Consider the following 24,741-nt stretch of genomic DNA (forward strand, 5'->3'; position numbering starts at 1 on the left):
ACAAATTGAAGAGAAGAATGTTTGAAGTATGCTGCATGCGTGGAAGCCTTCAAATAGAGCTCATCCTTTACCTTCACCTGTGATGTCATGCTAGAGGAAAAACCCATAAATGCAATAAAGGTGGAGAACACATTAGTCAAAGTATACACCTTGCTAGACATCAAAGAACTCATACTGGAGATTAACCTCATGGATATAAATGAACATGGAAGGATCTTTACCTGTAGCACATCCCTTATTAAAATATTGGAGCATCCTAAATAGAGACCTTACGGAAGTAATGAACTTATTCAACCTCAGAGAATTCATGTTAAATAAAAACCTTATGAATTTGATAAATGTGGGATCTTATAGCCAGACTTTATTTGTATCTTAGTTCATACCTTAGTTTGTCAACTTAGGTGGTTTAATATATTCTGGGGAATATAATAAAGTAAATTTTCAGAGAAAATGTGAAATGTTCCATCACCTTTAGTGCCTTTTATGTTGAGATTAGTAGGGGAAAAATCTGATTAAAACATAGAGCCTCTATTTCCTATGTTCAGATTCCACACTTCCATCAGCCTATAAAAGGATAACCTAAATTTTTATTGTGAACTCTAAGCCATAACATTAATGCCTTTTCTTCCTTCTTTCTTTCTGAAAATGATTTACTTATTGCAAAACAAAAGTGTAAAGCAAAAATCAGAAGCCCCCCTCCATACTAATCCCATTCCTTACAATTAAAGTATTGGCATGTATTCATTCAGAAATTTTTCCATGACCATCCCCCAACCTCCTAAAAAGCACTAGACTCACGCTTTGCATACTGTACCACAACATGATTTTTTTTACTTAATAATGTATTATGAACATCTCTTCTAGTCAATAAATATAGATCTTCATTATTTCTAAAAAATGATGTACCATGGTTTATCTAACTGAACCTTATTGATGGACAAAGAATATTGGAATAAGCATTCTTGTGTACTTGTGAAAGTATTTCTGAAAGATAAATTATTAAAAGGAAAAATGCACATACATATATATATCCATATATGTGCGTGTAATTCTGATTTTGATAGTTACTGCCAAATTGCCCTTCAAAGAATATATGTCGTTCTTAAAAGTATGAGCTGACTAAAACAATTAATTTTATTCTCGAAGTGTCTGAAACAGCTGACAGGGAGGACTATCAGCTTTCCAGCTAAGAAATTTCTTTAAGCTATTTTTGCTTTCAGAAATATTTATTGTTTTATGACACAAAAAATGGAGAGCCTTATTTTAAAAATATGAATTAAATGTTATTGTGACCCAGCTATCTCTAAGGAACAATATTGCCTTAGGCATTTTATTGATTAGAAAACTTTTTTTTTCCTTTGTCCAAAGTTCACCTTACTCTATAATAAATAATAGATACTACTCTATTTATAATAAATAACATAGGGGCTTTTTTTCAGAATTAATCATCAAAGAATAAATATAATTGCTCTGCTGTAGAGAACTCTCCCCGCAAAGCATGCATTTCTTCAAATATACTTCACAAAGAACTCCATTACCTTGGGGAAAACATAAATTAAACCACAGAGAAGTAACACTCTTTTTGAGGGAAATTATTGCCTGCCATTCAAGATATTGCTAAGACTATAGATTGCTCAAATAACCATTGATGGCCTCGAAGATTTGATTATGTTATAATTTTACTTCATGTAATTATTTTGTCAGGACAGATCCAGGGACCATAGCATTTTTGTAACTGGAAGTCACCACAATTTCACAACCTTACATACCAAGACTCTGAGGTCCAGGGGGGTGAAAGACTTTCCCTGAGGTCCCTCTGTACTTGATAGAGTTCTGGGCACCCCGCAAGGATACTGTCTTTTACATTGGCTTCAGCCAATGTAAACATACAAATTCATGAAAGAATGAGCTTGTGCTATAACAGGCTCTTACTGAATTTTTAATAAATGCAAGGTAATTTATTGGAGCCCTGGTTGCGCAGTGTTTAAGCATTTGTCTGCTAACCAGAAGGTCAGCAGTTCAAATGCACCAGCCATTCCTTGGAAACCCTATGGGGCACTTTTACTGTGTCCTGTAGGGTTGCTATGAGTTGGAATCGACTCGACAGCAGTGGGTTAATCAGACTTTTACAAAATGATTCTTCCCCTTTTCAGATTTCTCTCTGCTTCTTTCTTTTCAAAGTAGACATAACTTTCCATCTCACTTGATTATAAATATTTGGGTTTCTAAGGAAAATTGCTGTGTTTTTGTTATCATCCAACAGTTAGGGTAGGAGAGATAAAGACTGATGAAGAGTAAAAGTGGATATGTTAGACTTTAAAGATCAAAAATGAATATGTAGCCTGAATCCTATCTCTCTGTGGTAGAGGTCATGAAAATAATCAATTTAGATTAATCTAGAAGAGTTATTAGTTTAAAAGTAATTATTAAGAGAAAAAGACTACTAATCTCATTTCTCACTTGAATAGAAGGTTCTTTTAGTCCATGGCAACTCAATGTTTTTCTATTTAATTTTTCACTTTAAAAATACTCTAATGTAGATAGATACCTAAAAGGAGTGATTATCTGCATCATTTATAACCTTACCTTGCTTTGTCAATCAGTAGGCTGAGTGGTTTAATTGGGGGAAATGGAGCAAGTAAAAGACCACTGAACCACTGTGAGATTTTCTTGTATGAGTCAAGAGAGGGCCCCTGGCGAATTTGCTCATGGTCCAATATTGTTAAAACTGCTTCAAAAAGTTATTTATGGTGTTCCTTGAATGATTGATGTAATCCTTTAAAATACCAAAAAATAGGCATTTTTCTAACTTTTAGTTCTATTATAAGCTGGAGGGTTCAACGTAATCATCCTGACACAGTACCCTCTTCAGAACCGTAACTACTAAAGTAAGAATGAACTGAGAACAGACCATCTCCATTTTAGAGCCAAGCAGGTGGTTTGGCCTTAGGCAAGACACTGACCTCTGTGTGTCCCAGTTTTCTCCATCTGTAGGCAAGTTAATTGTGTGAATAGCAATGGCCAAATTAGACACAACCAGAAATAAATAATACAGAGATGTAAAAGTTTTAAAATAGTAAACACAAATTTAAAATATTAAATAAAAAATATACCATAAAATTATTAAATTCCTGTGTGTTGTGAGGTCTTATTATAAGCTCATCTTCAGTGGTTTGTTTATTTGTAGTGTGAATCCTCCACAGTTTTGTGTAGTAGTAATATTTTTACAGAAGGGTTTTGCAATTGTATATGTAAGCACCCCTGGGGCTTCTCTGGTCCTGAATTAGTTTTTACTGTCTCGTTCTGGAGCTTGGCACTGATCGCGTAGTTGACAAACTGCACGCATTTAAATGTTTCCTTCTCCCAGAAAACCATAATTGTAATAGAATGTATTTAAAATGTTTGTTCATGTTTTACCACCACATCTTTATTTCAAAATTATTCACTCCTAAGTAATTTATAAATATTTGACTTCCTAGTCTTAACTCTTAATGATTCTTCTTTTTTAAAGGTGGGACATCTTGGGAGCTGTCATTGGTACAGAATGTGGAACAATTGAGTCTGGTTTATCAATGGTCTTCCTCAAAGATGGAGAGAGGAAATTATGCACTCCATATATGGACACTACTGGTTACGGAAACCTGAGGTTTTACTTCCTTATAGGTAAGTACATTTTGAACAAACTTGGTTGACCCAGGTTAGATTTGAGGCCAGCAGCTATTCCTGAGGAAGTAAAACTGTTCATAGTATACAGTGTAAAATGAAAATACACAAACTGTGAGTTCTGATGACAGAGCAAAAGCCTGTGGTGTTCACACCTGCTTCAGGCCAGCCCTGATGGAATCATCCTGTAAGAGAGCTGATCTTGGCATGTCATGGCTAGGCCTCAAGACAGAATGTCATAGTAACTTCCTCCCACCTCCCTCAATGGTCATGGCTCAAAAGAAAATAGGAGAGAAGCTAAGAACAAAGCAACTTACTTGTCTACATCCTCTAGCTTCCCAAAAGGCACTCATAAAGGTGAGTCATTTTTTTTCATGGATGTCTCATGGTTGCATAACTGTTTAGTGGTGGGATGCTGAGAAAGGGTCAGGCTTGTAATACTTTGGGGTCTTATTTTCTAATACATATTTGTGTGCAAACACATTTATAAGACATGTCCTAATAAAAAACAAACCCGTTGCCATCGAGTCAATTCCGACTCATAGCGACCCTATAGGACAGAGTAGCACTGCCCCATAGAGTTTCCAAGGAGCTCTTGGTGGATTTGAACTGCCAACCTTTTGATTAGCAGCTGTAGCACTTAACCACTACGCCACCAGGGTTTCCAAAACATGTCCATAAGACATATTTTTCCTCAAATTATTGTAGAGTGTGTAAATAGTCAAGTGAAGTTTGGTAATACCCAAGGAGGAATTAGGGGTTGAAATTTGTGGCCTCTCAAATTTATTATTTTAGTCAACAAGAGGCACAGTTATGTGCTCTTTTACTGGACATCATTCCAGAGATGTGAGTAGGTATCACATGCCTTCTTTGTTGAGTGACTGGAAAAGCACAGGCAACACCTGGAAGTGAAACAGGAAATAAATATTGTCCACCCTTTGAACTTAAGAGCAAAGATATCAGTTCATCAGGACAAACAGGCCTCCTGAGTCTAGGCTTCAGCACTGGCCAATTATTTTTCTTAAATTCCTCGCTTCATCTTTTTGATAATCCTACAACTCAGAGTTGCATGGTGAGCTACAGATTGTAGCATGTGTTCAACCGCATTACCTGTGTTATGCTACCTCGTTTTCAATAGTGATCTGTTTGATAACAGGGAAATTGTGCACATTGTAAAATGTGAAATATAATAAAGTAATCTTTCTGTATTTAAGGGGACCCACACTTTGACTTTGAAATGGTTTATATGCTTAAAAGCTAGAGTTCATTTCCCTTAAATATTTGTAATGCAAACTGTTTCTCATTTTATTAAAAGTGATTCCTAGGAAACCTTAGGCAAAAATAAAAAAGTTGGAATAAACATACAAGCATACTAGTTTAACTTAACTATTTTCCATTTTTACTGTTTTTGATATATTTGAATTCTTGATTTTTCATAGTAAATCAACCCCATAATATAATATGCAGTGCCTGTATATGAGATTAAGTCATCTTTAATTTTTTCTGGAACAAAGCAGATTATTAATTAATGAATTAAAATATTATTGACTATGATGGATAAATTAATTTGAATGAGCCTAAAGAAGTACATTATCCCAAATAAAAGCATCTCTAGTTGTAAAAACAGATTGGGAGCAGTGTCTGATGACAGCACAAGGCTGACTCCCACGAGGCAGAGGCCAGACAAGCCTCCTCTCTCCACCATCTCTACTAAGCCTGACACCAACCCTTCCTCCCACAGCACTCTCTACTTCTCTGCTGGGTTCAATAATTCATTGCAGTGGCCACACAGAACTCAAAGACCAAACTCACGATTATGGGGTTTATTATACGGGAAGTAACAGTTATAGTTCAGGCTCAGGAACACTCAGGATACAGTTCTTTCATCAGGACAGCCTCTCCCCAGCTGCGCTGGCAGGCACGCCTCTCCCTGGCCCTCACTCTCTGCCCAAAGGCACTCAGGTTTCTCTCTAGATGGGCAGAGAGGCCCACCACACTGTCTCCTGCTGCTGGGTCTCTCCTTCCTTGGTGGCTGTAGGCTTCTCCTCTCTGCTCTGGAATTGGCTCTCTTTTAAGACAAAACTGACCAATCTCCTTGGTAGGCCACAATTACCCTGTCACACAATCCTACCCAATCACCTGGGTAGGAGTTACAAGACCATCGCTAGAAAGGCCACACAAAAGTAATCAATCACACCACACTAATCAATTAAAAAATAATAATAAATGCCTATTGAACATAGACTACTGAGCTAGGATATATGGAGACTACAAATGGTACCTAACTCACAGTTGTTGATCAAATGACTTAATACATGCAAAGCACTTAAAACAGCACCTGGTAGTTAGACTCAATATATCATTGTAGTTATTGATACAAAATTTATTTAGACAGAGTCCCTGCCCTCAGGGAGCCAATAGAGTAAAGGAACATAGAGACAAGCAGCATGCAACTGTAAGGGAGAATGTAGTATGCTGTAATGGAATGAAAATGCTGTGAAAGTGCAGAGCAAACCGTGGGTAGTTGCAGTGGACGAATTAGGTTGAGGTTTCCCAAAGGACATAGTATTTGAACTCAGCCCTGAAGGCTGGGCATGATTTACATTTAAGGAGAGAAGTGAATTCCAAGCTAAGCCTCCATTTTGAGAAAAGGCACAATTATAAAGGTATGTGACATGTTTGGGGCTGGTTGAATTTCCCGTTATAACTGAATGGAAGGATATAATATGGAACTAGAAAAGTGAATTAGAGTTAGAGTAGCACTTTTCTTTAATCCCATACTAAGGAGTTTGGGTTGTTTTTCTCTAGGCAATGTGGAGCCATCTTATAAATTTTCTAATAGATTTTCACCTGTGTTTTAGAAGGACCGCTGTAGCAGGAGAGTGAAGGAATAGGAAATTAGAGGATACAAGACCAGTTAGGGTAGGGCTGCCAATTTTAATAACAACAACAAAATCACAGCCTAATTAAATTTGAATTTCAGAATGTTTTTTTTTTTTAGTAGAAGATTGTTCTGTGCATTGTGTTGTATCTGGCGACCCTAAGTTAGGAGGCTTTTGTACTGGTCTAAGTGAGAGAGGAGGGGGGGCTGATTAAGGGAGTAATGGTGGTAAGGTAAAAGAGGGGACAGAGATGGGTTAACTGAAGATACGGAATCAGTGATGTTCACACCTGCTTGACTGTGGAGATTATGAGAAGAGTATTGGAGAGGACATAGCTTTCCATCCTGGGTGACTGGCAGAATGGTGCCATTTCCTAAAGTAAGAAATATATATTTTAAAAAAAAGTAGGTGTAAAGCAAAAGATTTTAATACTGGATATGCTGAGGTTGAGGTTCTAGAAGGGTGACCATATGAAGGTAGAAATTCTGTTTAGAGCTTGAATCAGGTTTGAAATTTATCAGATAATTAGCGCCAGTGGAGTTGCTTTGTGCTTCCAAGCAGAGGATAGACTAAGCCAAGGGGCATGAAAAATGCTTAGAAGAACTCTCATCTAGGTGTAGGTAGAGGGAACGGAAGTAGGTAAAGGGGACTGAGAAAGGACAGAAAGAGAGGTGGGAGGAAGGTGGCATTCACCACTAAAGGAAGCGGGGAGGAGAGGGGTTCAGGAATGGGATGACCGGGAGGTGATCACCAGTATAGGGAATGTCACAAAGAAAGATCAACCAGGATCAGGGCGGAGAAGCCACCGGTGGGCTCAGGAAGCCAAAGTACATGAAGTTAAAAGAAATAAAGACATGATGTCATTGAAAGAGGACTGTTCCTTTAAGTTCATCAATAAAGAGAAGAAAAGAAGTGGATTCTGGAGGTTGAGGGAAAAGCAGGGTCCTGGGAAGGTGTTTTTAGGATAGGACAGGACTCTGTAGAAAAGACTTTAACACCTTGATTAGCTAATGGGGAAGAGAGCAGTTTGGGAAGAGATTTAAGATGTACTAGTTTTTAAGTAACCCCTCAGTCAACCTGGTGCCTTAGGAAAAGCTGTGGCTGATTGTTCATCTAGACAAGGTCACGCTTGCTCCTGCTCAGACCCTGCTACTCATCCCTTGTTCATCCCTGGTTTCATCCCTTTATTCATGTCACTCTGCTGTGACTACCATTTCTGAAAAACTTGCTCAACTTGCACAATTCAATTCAAGTTCTGTTTCTTTTCTTCATGCACTCATTCATTCAGTGACTATTCATTGAGGACTGGTGTTCAGCCCTTGTCTTGGTGTCAGATTGCAGTGAACGAGACAGGAATGGATGTGACATGTTCTTACAACCTAACATAGCATCCATCATTCATTCATTTATTCATTCAATATTCCTTCAACAAATATTGACTGAATATCTTCTGTGCACTCAGCTCTTTTAGTCACACATATATCTGTTTTCTCTGAAATTTTACTGCAATTATGGCAGCACAACGCAGTTTAGTGCCACTTGTTATTCTTCATGTCTGCTAGTCTTATTTTCCTTGCTAAATCATGAACTTTTTGAGATCAAGGCTTGTTTTCCCTTCTATCCTAATGCTCATGTAGTCAATCTTTAACAAAATCACTTTCCTGCTATAGATACCTTAAAACTACTTAAAACAGTATTTAAAATATTTTAAAACTGACCATCCATCTAGTTTTTATTGAAATCTCTCTGTACCTTAATTACTGTACAAGATACCCTGAGTCAAGAGTCATCCCTTTCCACGATGCATCAAAAAGTGTGAAGCTGAAGAAGAATCTGTACCTTTCTGTAGGAGCCGCTGTCACTGAAACTTCACAGAACTGATAAATCGCCCCCAGAGGGACCCTTCAGATAAAGTCTGTCATCATTTTAAAGGCTTGGCTCCTTTTGGACTTTCTTCTTCTGTCATTCTGGGCGGGTGAGGCTCCCAGGTGTGTCCAGTCCTCTCCTAAAGGCAGATGCAGTTCAGGTACTGCTCGTAAGGCAGCAGAGAGGATTTACAGGAAGCAGATTAATGAAATTAGAGAGAAGTGATAGTTCACTTTATATGTCTGTGAGTGTAGTGCTCTAAACCCCCACTACTTGTGACCTTTCTTTGTTCTTTGTTCTTTCTTTGTAAGTTTTAAACATGTGCTCAATATTCAGTAAAATGTTACATTTTCGAAAAGCAAATTTAGTTTTCATGTGGATCTTTTACCCACTATTTATTTAGAATGGCATTACCAGCTATAGTTATCATAATACTGAAAAATATGTAATGAAATGCTCTAAAATATGATTTCAAATGTCAAAATTTAAGACTGTCTCTACAGGTTGGGCCCCTGAGCAATGAACATCTATTGGGATGAATTCTACATTATTTCTAGATCCAGTTTCTCTATTCACAGTCCAGATGTTCAGTTATATAAACATTTATTATATGCCAAGTTACATGTGTTTAACATATGTAACATGCCAGATTTCAGTGTTTTATGAATACCATCATCTAAAACTTAACTACTGAGGACTCCTAAAGGTTTGAAGTAACATAGAACAAAGTTAAATACAAGCTTTACCACTTATTTTAGAACAATGTAACATATGAGGTTTGGAACTTTACTCCCTTGGCTTCCGTTTTACCATCAGCAAAGCGGATATATTAATACCTAGCTGAAAATGTTGCTGTGAATGAAAAGAGATAATGCTTGTACTTCATTTTATACAGTGCGTGGCAAGTACTCAATAAATAGTAGATATTATTACTCTTACGTTATTAATACTCCAGGAAAAAAAACCCAAAACCCAAACCAAACCCTGGTCCAGACAGTGCCAACCACCACCACTTGCAACACCAACTCTTTGCGAAACTGGAAAACCACAAATTTCCTTGATACTACACCAAGTTATTAGCCAGATTTTCTCATAAGTCACTCGAATATAAAATCAGTTCTGTCCTGAACTGGAATATTCCATATACTTCCAAGACCTTTCAACCAAATGTGGAAGTTCTTTTCCCACAGCTTCACTCTGTAACTTAACTGCTATTTCATAAAGCCCTTGAACTTTCCGAGGAACACATCAATGGAGGGAGGATGTCTGCGGAACCCTCTCCTTCTCTGGCTCAGCTAGATGCACTAGGAACAGGCTCACTCCCAGAACCCTCCAGTCCTCTCCAAAATGTCCTTAAAGGAACTTTGGTTTTCGAGTTACACATGGTTTCTATGCCATCAAGCCATCTTCTTGGGTTGCTTCCACTGATGTATACTCAGATCTGCCAAATAATTTTAGAATTAACATAGGAGAATTTAATTAAGAATATTTGCACAACATAATTCCAGTAGTATACTTCCAAAGCCAAATATAAATCATTTGTTATTTACATTGTTAATTTAGATAGCTGAACACTGTTGCATTTAGGAAGATGGAATAAGGATGTCATGTAAAGAGGTAGCCTATCAGGGTGGGCCTCACAGGCAATCTTAATGGGGTCACTATAGTCACTATAGATTCAGAAAACCAGTTTTCTTAATGACCCCAGAAGTGACGTCTTCAATACTGTTCATACTATCAAAACTCAGAGTAGGCTTATGGAAAAATCAGAATTCTCATTTACTGATGAGCCATGAAAATTATAACTGCTAAGCAGAGAGGAATAATTAGTGTTTTCGGCATCAGAACAAATACATCTATCACCCAGACATTTTAATGGCAGAGATTCCAGAGCTATGATAGCCTGATGCACCTTGCTTCATCATAGGACACGTCTTACCAAATGAATCCCCAATACTTTGTCACTAAGAACACCTGCATTCCTGCCAAGTGACAGTGTCTAGGCATCCTATCAAAGTCTTGCTCTCTGACCTCCCTCTTCTTTGACTAACATACCTTCTGTTATTATGATCTTTCTTGATACTTACTAGATTCTAGCTTTCTTACTTCTCATCACATATCAGCAATTTCTCCCCAAAATTATGCCCCAATCTCCAAGGTTGAGTTTGAGCCAGATGTTTATATCAATTGACACTTTTTTGGGTTATTTACACAGACGGTGAGTTTCAACAACTATTTGTTAATTTTACTAGTTTAACTCTCAGAGGGTAACTTTCTTTATTCTAGAATTTTAAGGTGGCCTTACTGTCATCATACAGTATTCACAACAGAAATTTTCTATAGATAAATATTAACATTAATGGTGTTTGAGGAATGGAAGGAATTTTTTGAAATATAATAGAAGAAAAAAGTTAGTGTTTTAAATTACACCTTAGGAATAGAATATTTGCCAAAAAGTACCACACTCCTGCTGAAGTTGGTGCCAGTGCAAAAGATAAGGTGAGTAGAGAGAGATTTCTGGATAGATACATAATCCTTTAACAATCTGAGGTGAGTAAAGAGTTGACAGAAGCTAGCAATGGCAGGAATTATTGCCTAAATGCAGTAGTGAAAAGAATACAGGTCCAAGAATTAAAAGACATAACATCTACTCCTGGCTCTTCTACCGTTAGTTAAATGATCTTCAGTTTCAGATACCTCTTCTGTTACTCATTTTCATCATCAGGATGATCTTAATTGTCTTTCTGTTCTAGAGTTTTATCATTTCGAATGACTGTAAAGTAGAATGATAGAGAATAAAGTACTCTATGATCCTTGCAACAATCAAACGAAGTACTAAATGTAAAAAATGAAACGTGAAATGAACTGCATTTAAAATACAAATACGTAACAATGTGCTAAAACATTAAAACTGTTTACTCAGCAGCTTGAATAATAAACAGCCTCAGAAACCTTTGATGCAGTGAGTCACCAAACGCACTTAAAAAAAAAAAATCAGTGGGTTTAGCCCTGAAGACCTCAAATAAAAGGAAATAATGGTTTATTAAAAACAGAGCACACCTTTTTAATGTGGGTTAAAACATGAATATGCAGTGACTGCTGATGGCAGACTCTTATTTGAGGAGTCTCATTAAGCAAATAGTTACTTTGGCCTTCACAAATGTCAAGTCTTTGATCTTTAGCATGACCTATCTGAACTATCTTCATAAATGATTTCCTTGGATCTGGCTACTATTGTTTAGGGTCATTCTTAAGTACCATCTAGGTGCTATAGTTATTTTTTATTCTGAAATTTAATCCTATATTTGACATGATTATGGATGCAATTTGATACTAAGAATTTAACATTTTTATTTTATGCAGGAGGAATCTGTGACCCAGGGGACTCTCATGAAAATGATATCATCCTGTATGCAAAGACTGAGGGGAGAAAAGAGCACATTGCACTGGATTCGCTTTCCTATTCCTCATATAAGGTATACATGTCAGTCTATGTGCCACATGGCCCCACCCTAGACCTCCCTGGGACAAGCCAGGGTCATAACCATAAAGAACACCCCCAGATACAGAGGGTAAAATCCCTTCTGGCAGCGTCAGGAAGTTGCCAGTGTTTTGTAAAAGTGGCATGGACGTTTTAACATTCACTGATACAAATGGAAAAAGTGATGTTTTCTCAGGAAGAATGAATTACAGTCCATCAGAAACAACAAGGAGGAGCCCAGTCCTCTGATTGACAGTTACTCTCATCCCAAGAAAGCCCGAAAAGTGGCTCTAATTATGCAGCCTCACAGATGTGCTGTCGGGCATAATGAGTATTTATCCCACATTTGAGATTTCCTAGGCAGAACATATTGTGGAAGTACAGATTATTACTACCTTTGCTTCTTTCTTTGCTAATTAGAGTCACTGAGGTTGACCATCTTCCTTTGCCCTTTATATTTAGGACATATGCTGACTCTGGCTGTTTGCAAACATTTTCAAAATTGTGTGAGATGCTTGTCGTCAGGTGTAAAATTATTTTTTCTAATAGGTTTATTTCTGCTGAGACTACATCCACCCAATCATTATTAATTAGCCTTGTCTGTCCACACTGATGATACCCTGGGTACTTTAAAAAGCTTGACCACAGCCAACATATAGCATCTCATGGTTTAAGTTAGGAAAATGAGAGATAAACATCAGGTTAGAAAAGGAAACAACCAGAGAAAGTATCAAGTAGCTCCGCATGCTAGGGTAACCCAAGTTATTACCGTTTGGGATTTTGTAATAGACTTGTTTTCCAGCACTGCCTAGGTGAGGTTATGCCTGTTCTGGTCATCTGTATGCCTCAGACCAAATCATTTATGTGCGTTACTATTCACTAACCTGTTGACTCTGGCTGTTTCTGGTTGGAGCCCAATTTTCAGAATACCTAGTTTGGAAAATCTTTAGTACTATACAAATCCACTTTAAAAGAGGATTGATGATAGGGTGTAAATGTCAAGTTGCCTTTGCCTTGTGCTAGGGCATGATCTGAAACTTTTTTTTAAAGATACAGATCGGTCTACCCTCAGGCAGACAGGACCTAATGAGTCACACACAGAGCACCACCTGTGTACAAGGGGAGAATTCCAAATGACTGAATGAACACTTCCTGAGGACAGCATCTTCTACATGTAATAACAAGGGCATTGCCTTGTGCTTAATAAATGGAAGTTATATGTGTAATGATTGCTGGATAGAATCTAGCAGAATTCACAGGCTCTCATAGGGAAGATTATGAAGGACTGTGGTTTCCTTTGTTTTGAAGGTTCCAACTTTAGTTTCTGTGGTCATCAATCCTGAACTTCAGACTCCTGCTACCAAATTTTGCCTCAGGCAAAAGAACCATCAAGGACATAATAGGAATGTCTGGGCTGTAGACTTTTTTCACATCTTACCTGTTCTCCCAACTACGATGTCTCACATGATACAGTTTTCCATTAATCTAGGATGTGGAACGCATCAACCTGGTAACAGGTAGGAAGTCCTATTTGGTGAGTGTTCTGAACTAATTAAAAATAAGTGTATAGACTTGGCTATTAAACCAGAAGCAGCTTCTCAGTGGGTTTTTAGCTGGATTTTTAATAAAATACTTATTAATATAATGCACACGCTTTCCAAAAAAAGAAACCTTCTTCAATTAATGCATTGGATTTGATTGGATAGATTTTAGGTAGCAATGGCTTCATTTTAATAGCTTGGCTTAGCTATCAGAGGTGTTTGCATGTGCTGTGGCAGCCATCCACTCGGCAGATTGTTGAGAGAGAAGGAAAAAAAAACGAAAAAAAAGTTGACCTCACGTCAGTTAGTGACCCCCTAATAACAGGCATGGAAATCAATTAGCACTTCAAGAGCTAGGGCTTCTCAGTTTCATTGCTGAAGTGTTGCTCCTGTCCTTTCTCACTAAGATTTTTATCCGTCTCACGTTCACAGGATGAAGTGACAGTGCGAGACATGGTAATTGCCTTGCCATCTATCAAATTCAGGAGCACCAACTCATGTTACCATTTGTTGTCTTTAAAGCATAGTTTGTTTTTATAGCAGTAATTTAACTGCTTGCCCTTTGAAGGGCTGGTCAGATGTCAGTGAAGGAGAAAACAATCATTTAGGAAATCGTACCTTAAAAAAATTTTACACTAGTTCTACAGATGCATAATGTACCTAGCCAGAGATGAATAACATCATTTTAATTGTTATCTTTGTTCGTTTCTTGCTGTGATTGTTCTGGTGTTATCAGTGTCAGCTTGGAGTTTTCTACCAACCATGGGCGCTCCTGGTCCCTCCTCCACACTGAGTGTTTACCTGAGATCTGTGCCGGCCCCCACCTCCCGCACAGCACTGTCTACTCCTCGGAAAACTACAGTGGGTGAGTGAACCGTCTTTGGGATATCAAAAGACTTAAGTCCATGCTGCAGGCTGGAAATCAGTGAGTAAGCCCGAGACTAGCATTTTTGGCACAATAGATGAGGAACCTGCCTTCTCTTTTCAGCTGATTTAGGAGTGATCTCGTTTAAGTTTTTTTTTTTTTAACTTTAAAAAAAAAAAAGACAATACCTTTCTAAGTCTGTTGCACCATCGTAATTTGTAGGTTCATTCATTTCCTCTTTATGGACTTGGCTCTTATTTTTCAAATTAAATGAAAAAGTATCTTCATGGTTTAAAGTTCTATATAGTAGTCTTGTGGTTATTGCCAAAAGGTTTATTTCCAAAATACTTACTTTTGGAGAGAAACTCAAGATTTGGAAAGGGACCTGGTTTCAAATTCTGACTCTGCCGTGTACTAATACCTGCGTAATGGCATTGAAACTCTCTAACTTCCAGTTTCCTCCCGCATAAATTAAGGGCAATAACATATTCTTTTTGCCGATGTTATGACAATGAAAGATGATTATGTAAAGCACTTGACACTTTACAGGATAATCATTAAATAAATGGTAGCCATCTTGCCAAGAGTGGCAAAGTTAGGTTGGGCGTTCTTTCTTAGCCCTCTTTAAATGTGCATAGGACTGTTGTTGTTGTTGTAGTGTGTGCCATCGAGTCGATTCTGACTTGTAGCGGCCATATAGGACAGAGTAGAACTGCCGCATTGGGTTTTCTAGGTCATCTTTAGCAGATCGCCAGGTCTTTTCTCCCTCAGAGCCACTAGGTGGGTTTGAACTGCCTTCAGTTAACAGCCGAGCGCTAAACTATTGCATCACCTGGCACCCCTTCTGCATAAGACTAAAGGGCAGCAAAAAAAAATAAAAAATTACGGATACTTGACACTGCTCCATCCAGCCTTTGATGTGCAGGTACCCTTCCCCCGTCTGCATAGATGCTTACTGTAGAATAATAGCTAAGGTCTGAATATTGGTGCAAAGTTTTCTAAAAAAATCTCTGAAAACAAAATATACATCACTTTCTATTAAGAACAAACTGACTACTCTAACGTGAAATGAGTGCTTTTAGTAGTTATTTGTCTGTTGTAAAACTATAAACAAGCGAACAAAAAACCCACAGGTGAATTTAATGAGTTTATTAACAAAATTTAGTGTTATTCCAAGTATACAGAAACTAGGACATCATAAGCATGTAAAATAGATTCAAATAATGTGAGCATAGTTGTGAAGATGGTTTTGTGCTAAATTTCTTGCAGGTGGAACCGAATAACGATTCCCCTTCCTAATGCAGCACTAACCCGGGACACCAGGATCCGCTGGAGACAAACAGGACCAATCCTTGGAAACATGTGGGCAATTGATAATGGTTAGTGTTTATGCCTGTCATAATCACATGCCATTCATGTAGACTCTTCCTGTCCTTTTGTTCATCAGCACAGACTTAATCACATTTCTAAGTTATGGTCTTGTAATTCATTAAACACCCTTTCTTCCTTTTCTCCTTTGCATTCCGTTAGAAGCCCAGGGATGCTCAGTCAGAAAAAAGTCAGTGGAGTCAGCGATATTAGATGCTAGAATGTTACAACATACATAAGTTTAAAATGCATAAAGCTCTGAAACCCAAATTCAGAGTCTTGATGACAAGGGATATCCTAACATTTTCTTTGAATGGTTTACACAAAATCAACATAAATACTTACCATATTGCATGTATTAAAATAAGACCCATTCTTCTCCAAGTAACTACCACAACATCTGGAATGCTTATCTTTTAGATGCAGACACCACACATAAGGGAAACATCATCTCCAAAATGCTAGTGAAACTTCTACCTCCTTTTCAGAAGTAGCATAGAAGGAAAATTTGAATCTGCATAAAAATATTCTATGTTATCTCTAACTTTTAAGGGAATTGTTGGTCATTTTGTGTTCTTTTGCATCATTTTATAGCTAATATCACTTTTGACAGGTACACAAATAGAGAAGATATTTTAAGGTGTTGGGTTGTGTGGCTGTAAATTTCTTGTATTTGTTATTGATAGCCAGTCTCTCTGTTTGATTTTTATAATTGTAATTAAAGGTAGACTCATAGATTGTCTATTTTCAGAGAGGATGTAAATTTGATTGAAGCGTTGCACCACGGGAAGAAGAAAGGAAGAGAGGGAAGAAGGGACAAAATGTCAATATTCGTGCAAATGTAATATAGCTACTAATTTGTGGTCTAGTTTATAAATTGGGGAAAATCTACACCATTGTTTAATGCTGATTTTCCATGTTGTAATAATCTTTTTGTTTTTTTGAATAATTTAGACATTGAGACACAACTAATAAATTTTTGAAACCTGAGGAATAACTTCAGGCAAAATAATTTGCTGATGAGCCAGTATGAATTCTTTAAACAATCTGTGTATAAAGAAGACCAATTAAAATAACCAGACTTCAAAGACCACATGATTTATATGAACATAGACACAGTGCATTTGCAAAAACATCTAAAGATGAGTTTGTTAAAATGGAGTTTCTCCATTGGTAGAACATTTTGTGTTACACATCTGAATTACTGCACCTGTTAATTAGCTCTAGGAAAGAAGTGTGTGCCCCTGGGTAGTGGAATGATAGGTGACTTTTTTCTGCTCTCATATAAGGTCCTGTAATGAACCTGTATTAATTTTATCATAAAAGAAGTGTAAAAACCAATAACAAAGTATATGAAGAAATTAAGAGTGCAATGAAGCACATACAAGCTTATGAGAAGAACTAAATTTCCTAAAGAAGGCTACTACAACATGTGTCTACTGCCTCTGAGTCCCCATTATCATGCTCTGAGCAGAGTGAGGATAGGTAAAGATATATGGGATGAGAGCAGCTAGCAGTATGAATTGAATGCAAAACTGGAAGAAGAAACTCCTCAATTCTGTTGCTGTCCTAAGCGAGGCTTTCACAACCACAGGACCTACTCTGGCTTCACAAGGCAAGAAGAGGACACACACTTCTTCCTGAGAGAAATGTGTGGTAACTTGCCAGGAGACAACCCGAAAATCTCTCATTTCCCCATGGACTTCCCAAATTATTGGAATTCTGTTAGGCATGCTCTTTCCTTCGTAGTGGAGCCAACTCCTCCTAGTATGTAAGGAAAGCATTTTGGAAATTATCCTGGAAATCTTGGCAGATGAAAAATGCCAGATCAGGGCATGTTAATTGTCACTTTTTTAAAAATATTTTTCCAACTTGATTACATTAATGATAATAATGAAGAAAACTAATCTGTTCTTTCCACTCCCTTAGGGAAAAGGAGACTGTAAACTAACTCATACTAAGAACTATAATGACTCAGTCATTACCGGGGGATGGGGGGAAAATGACAAAACTTTTAATTGCAGTCTTTTTCATTGACTTGGAAAGTCTTATTTTATTGTTGAAATGTTTTATGATGGAGGCTTTTCAAACTATGACCTGGGTACACTACAGGGCAGCAGCCAGTGACCCTGCAGAATGCAATAGGTCACTTATAGGACCTAGAACAGCTCTTTATGTGGTGATAAAATTAAGTGTGTTAGGGAAACAGTTCATATGCTTTTCCAGGCTAAAGAAGTGTGGAGCCCCTTTCTGATTCCTCAGGACTTGGTGCACAGTGGAGCCCATCAAAGCGGATGAGGAGGGAGGGTGGTAAAGGATGCTTAACTGCTGTATGGTGATGATGACCATAACCATGTGGTGCCGTGCACCATACTAAACATGAAACATTTCATTTATTCCCTCCACTAAGCAGTATCATTATTCCACTTTAAAGAAGAGGGATGCTGAGTCCTAGAGAGAATAAATAATTTATCCAAAGTTTCCCACGGGAAGCCAGGATTTGAATCCAGAATTATTGGACTTCTAAAACCAATACCTTTGACCATTCAGCCTTCTGTCTAATCTCTTCCTAAACCAGTGGTTTCCTTCACCTAGCCTTTTTCCGTTGACTTCTTTTGCTGCACATTTGAATTGCTGTACTTGTTAATTGGCTCCAGGGAATAAGTATTTGCAGGAGTATAGATCACAGGAAAGTTTTTTTTTTTTTTTAATAATTTAACTATTTTATCATGATTACAAGACAGAGGAAAATTATAATGGATGGTAAATTTTTTATGCCTGAGTTTGAAAATGTGAGGTCTTAATAATCATTGCCTCTCTAATTGCTCATTGTTTTGTTCCACGTTTACACTCTATGATGTGTTGATTATCAAAAAGTTCAAAATCTTTAAATGTATTTGAATCTGAGTATCTCAGAACTTGCTGACTATGCAACAATCAAGAGCCCTTTTCTCAGCATTCCAAAGATTAGAATTTTGGTTTGCAACATCAAATTATCAGTCAAAACAAAAAGTATCAGTCAAGCCCAGCATTTAGGATCTGCATTATGGAGAAGACTTTATGCTTAACAACAGATGTTTCACTTCCCATTTCCAGGAAAGATGGATTAATACTTAGAAATATATGTGATGATCATCTGCAATTGGTTATGGATTTTGCCCATTTAAGAATGGAAATTATCGTTATAATCCCTCCATTTGTGACATATCAAGTTGATCCTTTGTAAGTTCTTTATTCCTTCACAAAGAATATGAACTTCTTACAACATTCAAGGCTGAACCACTAGTAGTCTGCCTGAAATAGTTTTAGCAAAAGAAAGAGGCTGTCTTAAGGAATCGAAATCATATGTGCCTACCTTCTTTGCTATGAAACATATTAAAATCTTGAAAGGATTATTTGTGTCCGTTAAAGCAGTTCTGGCAGATTTGTAACTAAGAGATTACGTTGTCACATAGCACTCTGTACGTCACCCTGAATTTCTGTACGCAATGTGACACAGGGATCATGTCTTACATGCAATGGGCCATATTTCATGGATATTGCTTCAGAACATTGTTTCACATGCTGATAGTGTTCATAGTTTTTCCAGTTGTATTGCTATTTTTTACATGATCTCTTTTGCTTTGCAGTTTACATTGGCCCATCTTGCCTCAAATTCTGCTCTGGCCGAGGACAGTGCACTCGACATGGTTGCAAGTAAGCATTGAAAAATAATATTTATGCTTCTCTTTTTTTGATGTGTACTTTATATGGTGAAGCCACAAGTCATTTTAATTTGTTTTAATTTCCTTTTTAGCCTTTTTAGGTCTTGTTGTGATCAAAAACAGGATATGCCAAATGGAATTTAAGTATAATAGAAAAATAAAATATATTTTATAAGTGGAAGTTAAGTAAATTTCCTCAGAGGCTAAAAAGCGAACCAATTTTACCCATCATTCTGAATTCCTCATAGCCTGATGACTACCTTTTTTGGTTTTTGTTATATTCTTCAGTATGCTGTCTTTCCATAAACTTGTTTTAGTATTCGTATTTTAATTTCTAACATGTTTGTAAATGAATAATAGAAATCAATAATGACCCATAGACTGAATGCTAAAGGAAACTGGAGTGGGTTAAATTTAACAGATATAATAAGAAAATTAATCATCTTTAAGTATAATTTTACAGTCTTACTTTTGAAAATCATTTTGGTCTTCAAAATGACGTATACAGTATTTTACAAATCATTGATACTGAATATGAAGTCTGAAATTATACACTAATAGTTTAATATCTAGTCACCACTTGAGAATTCTGTTATCTTTATACCAAGAATGGATATTCACATTTATTATGTTGTTTTTCATATTAATATTTAATTTTAAAATACCCTAAGAATTCCTGAAACTACAGGCAATCTTAGTATATATAGATCAGGTTTCAACAAATGGATCATCTAGTTTACCTCTTGTCCTCCAAGCCAAAATAATAATTAATTAACTTGTTAATTAATGGGAAATTTATAGAAGGGCATTTAATTTGATCATTTGGGAATTATATGTATGAGGCAAGACACTTTTCAACACTGAGATTAGACCATCAGGTTAACTTTTAAACTATATTTCAATGAATTTAATTACCAAAGAGACTACTCTGAATAATGGAAATGTTTTTTAAAGTATGTGAAGAATTGAAAAGTTCCTATTCATACAAAACTGAATATGCATCTCTGTTTTACAGAAGAAGAAAGAGTGCTTTTTAATAAAACCACCAGTACCCACCCAGAAACTCTGACTCAGATTTATGAAACACTGGGCTGGTGTTTCCCTCAAGTTGTTTGCCTAATTTATTATCCATATCCAGGCCACCCTCTTGTTTAAAGCATTTCAAATAAAATTAACATAAGAAGGCCAGACATTTTTGCAGTGCCTGAAGTTGTCCTGAAAAGTTTTGAAAACAAATTATTAACAAAATGATGGCTGCTTTTATTAATGAAAATACGAAGTCCTATTTTTAAAAGACCTGTCTATAATTACAATAGTTACCCTTCATACTTCCTTTTAAGTATATAATATTACTGTTAGGTTTTATTGAGGCAACCATTTGTGTCACCCTTGATAAATGTAAACAGAAATCCACACGGCATTTGTATGCCTTTGGGCATCATCCTTTTCTGACACTATACATTATTTTGAATAATCATAGCCTTTTCCTCCTTCTGAGATTTTGCAGAATATTTTTACCAGTCGGAACTTGAGTTTTCTCCCTGTGTCTGATGATGTTTTCTGTAACATTCATTGGCTTTGTTCATCTTGGGCTGGTCTAAATATTTGGTCACTACCTCCTCTTGCAGGATTGTCTGCCTTGCTGAGTTTGAGCAAAATTGCACAGAAAGTAAAATTCCTATTCAATACTATTTACAATAAAACCTGCAAAAGCTGGAACCTGTGTAAGGTGGAAACCTGTCAAAGAAGGAAAACAAGTATTTTTCACTAATAGAGAACAACAGAAAGGTGGTAAGACTGCACCCTGTCAAAGGCGGAAAACTTGCAAGACCCAGAAAAACAAGGCAGTCCCATCGAGTTCCGGCTCTCACAGGTTTCACTGTATTTCCTTTAAGCAGATCTTTAGATTTGGAGCCTCTGCAGCTTTGTGTTTTTCTCCCCTACTCTGCTCCCCTTGCTGCTACCATTATTTGCTACCAGGATTCTTCTCGTACTCCCTGACACTTTCTTGCCTGTGCACAATCCCCAACCCTGGGTTTCTAAACTGACCACTAACCTGATAAGCCTACCCCTGTTAGAGATGTCAGGAGAAAGGAGAGAGAACATTAGAAACCTTCCTACACAACTATCATCCATGTGGGGCTGTTTTCCCTAACATACGGTGTGACAATAAAGCTACATTTCCGGTACATCCAAAAAACCAAACCCATGGCCATCAAATCGATTCCGACTCATAGCAGCCCTATAGCGGGGGACATATTTGGGTTCAGGAGGAGCCTGTGTCATTCCTGAAATCATCAGTGTGTGCCACCCTACTATTTTGCTGCCAAACAAAGGCTACACACGTATTTAACAAAAATGTGAGTAGAATCTTTATCAACATTCTGTCCCAATTGTGTAGCCTTTGATTGAGTACATTTTGAAAATCACTAAATGGGAAATGCCTCCAATGTGAGTCATCTCTAAATGATCACCAGTTTTTCCCAATCAGTAGTTCTATGAAGACACATTTAAGATACAGAGACATGCATTTGCTCTGAAGTGCACTCTGACAATAGATAGTCTTGTTTGTGGACTCCAATTTGTGGCCATGGTGAATCACATTCAGTTTCCATACTTTAAAATGTGCCCTCTTTGGCAGATTTTTTTAATCCATTTTGGAAACTACTGTGGCTATTCAATGTCTAAGTCAATAAAATAATAGGGGAAAAGCTAACTGTTTGAGGCTCATTTACATGTTTAGTAAAATATAGTAAAATATTGGTTTTCCTTCCCTCCCGCCTTCCCTAGTGCTGTTTAAGATACCAAGATAAACGTCAGGCTTCACACTACAGTAGGTTTTGACATTTTGGGATCCAACTCCTTTGATAATCTGATGATAACTCCTCCAGAAAATACAATTTGGCATTTGATTTTTGCATATTCATATACTCCATGGCCCTTCTGAGAGGTGACCGCAGACGCCCAAAAGCTTGAGTTCATGCCATATTATCACTTCGTTAGTACACTTGATTTATAAGAAGCTTGTTCCAGAGTTCAAGAAGTTTTGAATATAATGGACTACAGCTATCACAACTTCCACCAGACTGAGCCCAGAACAACTATAGATGATGCCAAGTTACTACTAACAACTGCTGTGGCAGGGATCACAACAGAGAGCCCCAGACAGAGTAGGAGAAAAATATAGAACAAAATTCAAATTCACACACACACAAAAAAAAGACCAGGCTTGCTGGTCTGACAGAGACTGGAGAAACCCTGAGAATATGGCCCCTAGAAACTCTTTTCACTCAGTACTGAAGTCACTCTTGAGGTGTTCATCCTTCAGCCAAAGATTAGACAGGTCTATAAGGCCTACAATAACACACATGAGGAACGTGCTTCATAGTTCAAATCATATATGCAAGATTAATGGGCACACCAGCCCAAAAGCAAAGACAAGAAAGCAGGAAGGGAGAGGAGAAGTGGATGAATGGAAACAGGGAACCCGGGATGGAGAAGGGGAGAGTGTTGACACATTGCAGGATTGGCTACCAGTGTCAGAAAACAATTTGTGTATTAACTGTTTAATGAGAAACTAATTTGCTGTCTAAACTTTCACCTAAAGCACAATAAAAAAGAGAAGAAGTTTTGGATACTTGGATGAGACCAAAAAAAAAAAAAAAAATGACACTAATTTAATTTTATAATGGCAACATTGTAAATATAGTAAGAAATAGATAACAAAAAAAAAGGTTGCTGAGATTCCGACTCATAGCGACCTTATGGACAAAGTCATAGGAAGCCCCATAGGGTTTCCAAGACTGTAATCTTTATAGGAGCAGACTGCCACATCTTTCTCCCATGGAGTGGCTGATGGGTTCAAACCACTGACCTTTCAGTTAGCTGCTGAGTGCTTAACCACTGCACCACCAGGGCTTCTTCAAGAGAGGGATCATTGTTATTGTGTGCCATCTAGTCAGTTCCGACTCATAGTGACCCTACAGAACAGAGTAGAACCACCCCATAGTGTTTCCAAGGAGCCACTGGTGGATTCGAGCTGCTGACCTTTGGGATAGCAGCCTAGCTCCTAACTATTGTGCCACCAGGACTTCTCAAGAAAGGGATAGTGGAGTAAAATAAAGAATTTGAAATTAATTCCCAATGCGTGAACTCCTTAAAATACTTGAATATTCTGTCAACTGTGATAAGGTTTTCTCATTGATAGAACACTTAGAGTGTTACATATATATTTTTGTTAATTATCATAAATACAGACATTCTTACATGGCAGCAAACAGGTTGTTGGTGTACGTGTGCACACGTGTGTTTCCCTTTTTCTTAAAGAGCTACTAATTTGGGATCCCACTGAGAGGCAACACAGTTCTGCTAAGGAAACCTATCTAGGTCAAGGGTGTAGACATTCTCTTTTAAAAGTGAATCTAAGTTGGAAGTAGTTAAACATAGATTTATTTTCCAATCATTGCCAACTATTTCAAATAATTCCTATCATAAGCATAATGTATATTTTTACATTTGTTCTTAGCGGAAATTTTTAAATACCACATTTGAAGTCTTTTGTTTATGTTGTTTCTTTTATAAATTTTATGGACATCATTATGAATAAAATTATATACATATGCTATTCCTTTTATAAAGATTTGAAGTTGAAAATGTGTATGAACGTAGATATATTTCCAGATAAATTACTGGCATAGTAAGATGAGCGCCAAATTATTGTTTTAATCATAAGATTTTTACAACAGGGCTGTGCAGAGACTGTATTCTTCTGGAAAATTTACAGTCGATCCGCCCTTGCCAACTTTTCAGATTTAGTATTCTTCAAAGACTAATGAGCCTCACTATTCAGTCAAATCCTTCCTCCTCCCCAAAGAAGACTCAGGAATCTCTGAAAGGACCAACACTTTAAGATTTCATTTCACCATATTTCTTTTAGGTGTGACCCTGGATTTTCAGGCCCCGCTTGTGAGATGGCATCCCAGACATTTCCAATGTTCATTTCTGAAAGCTTTGGCAGTTCTAGGCTCTCCTCCTACCATAACTTTTACTCTATCCGGGGTGCTGAAGTCAGCTTTGGTTGTGGTGTCTTGGCCAGTGGTAAGGCCCTGGTTTTCAACAGAGATGGAAGGCGTCAGCTAATTACATCCTTCCTTGACAGCTCGCAGTCCAGGTGAGTTAAGACAGAATGGGATACTAACTGAAACCAGATACCGATGATGGAATTTTTAGATATGTTTATTTTCATTTCTTCTTCTTCTTGTCTTTTTTTTTCCTTTTGTCTAATACATCCATCTTCCAGTTTTTAACCAGGATGGGAGGTAGCCTACAGTTTATTTAGGGTTAATTTGCCCTAGTTTTTAAAAGATTAGAA

General features: G+C 37.3%; 1 protein-coding gene across 1 annotated transcript in view; it reads left to right on the forward strand.

Moving 5' to 3' along the window:
* RELN (reelin) overlaps positions 1 to 24,741 on the forward strand; it is a 551,032-nt gene that overhangs the window by 347,885 nt on the left and 178,406 nt on the right. The window contains exons 14-20 of the mRNA XM_004390724.1: positions 3,512 to 3,663; positions 11,775 to 11,887; positions 13,201 to 13,409; positions 14,170 to 14,298; positions 15,568 to 15,677; positions 19,296 to 19,362; positions 24,307 to 24,540. Of these exons, the coding sequence (XP_004390781.1) occupies positions 3,512 to 3,663; positions 11,775 to 11,887; positions 13,201 to 13,409; positions 14,170 to 14,298; positions 15,568 to 15,677; positions 19,296 to 19,362; positions 24,307 to 24,540 (1,014 nt within the window). The remainder of the gene's footprint in view (positions 1 to 3,511; positions 3,664 to 11,774; positions 11,888 to 13,200; positions 13,410 to 14,169; positions 14,299 to 15,567; positions 15,678 to 19,295; positions 19,363 to 24,306; positions 24,541 to 24,741) is intronic.

This window comes from Trichechus manatus, unplaced genomic scaffold (assembly GCF_000243295.1).
Source record: "Trichechus manatus latirostris isolate Lorelei unplaced genomic scaffold, TriManLat1.0 scaffold00326, whole genome shotgun sequence".
Taxonomy (NCBI): domain Eukaryota; kingdom Metazoa; phylum Chordata; class Mammalia; order Sirenia; family Trichechidae; genus Trichechus; species Trichechus manatus.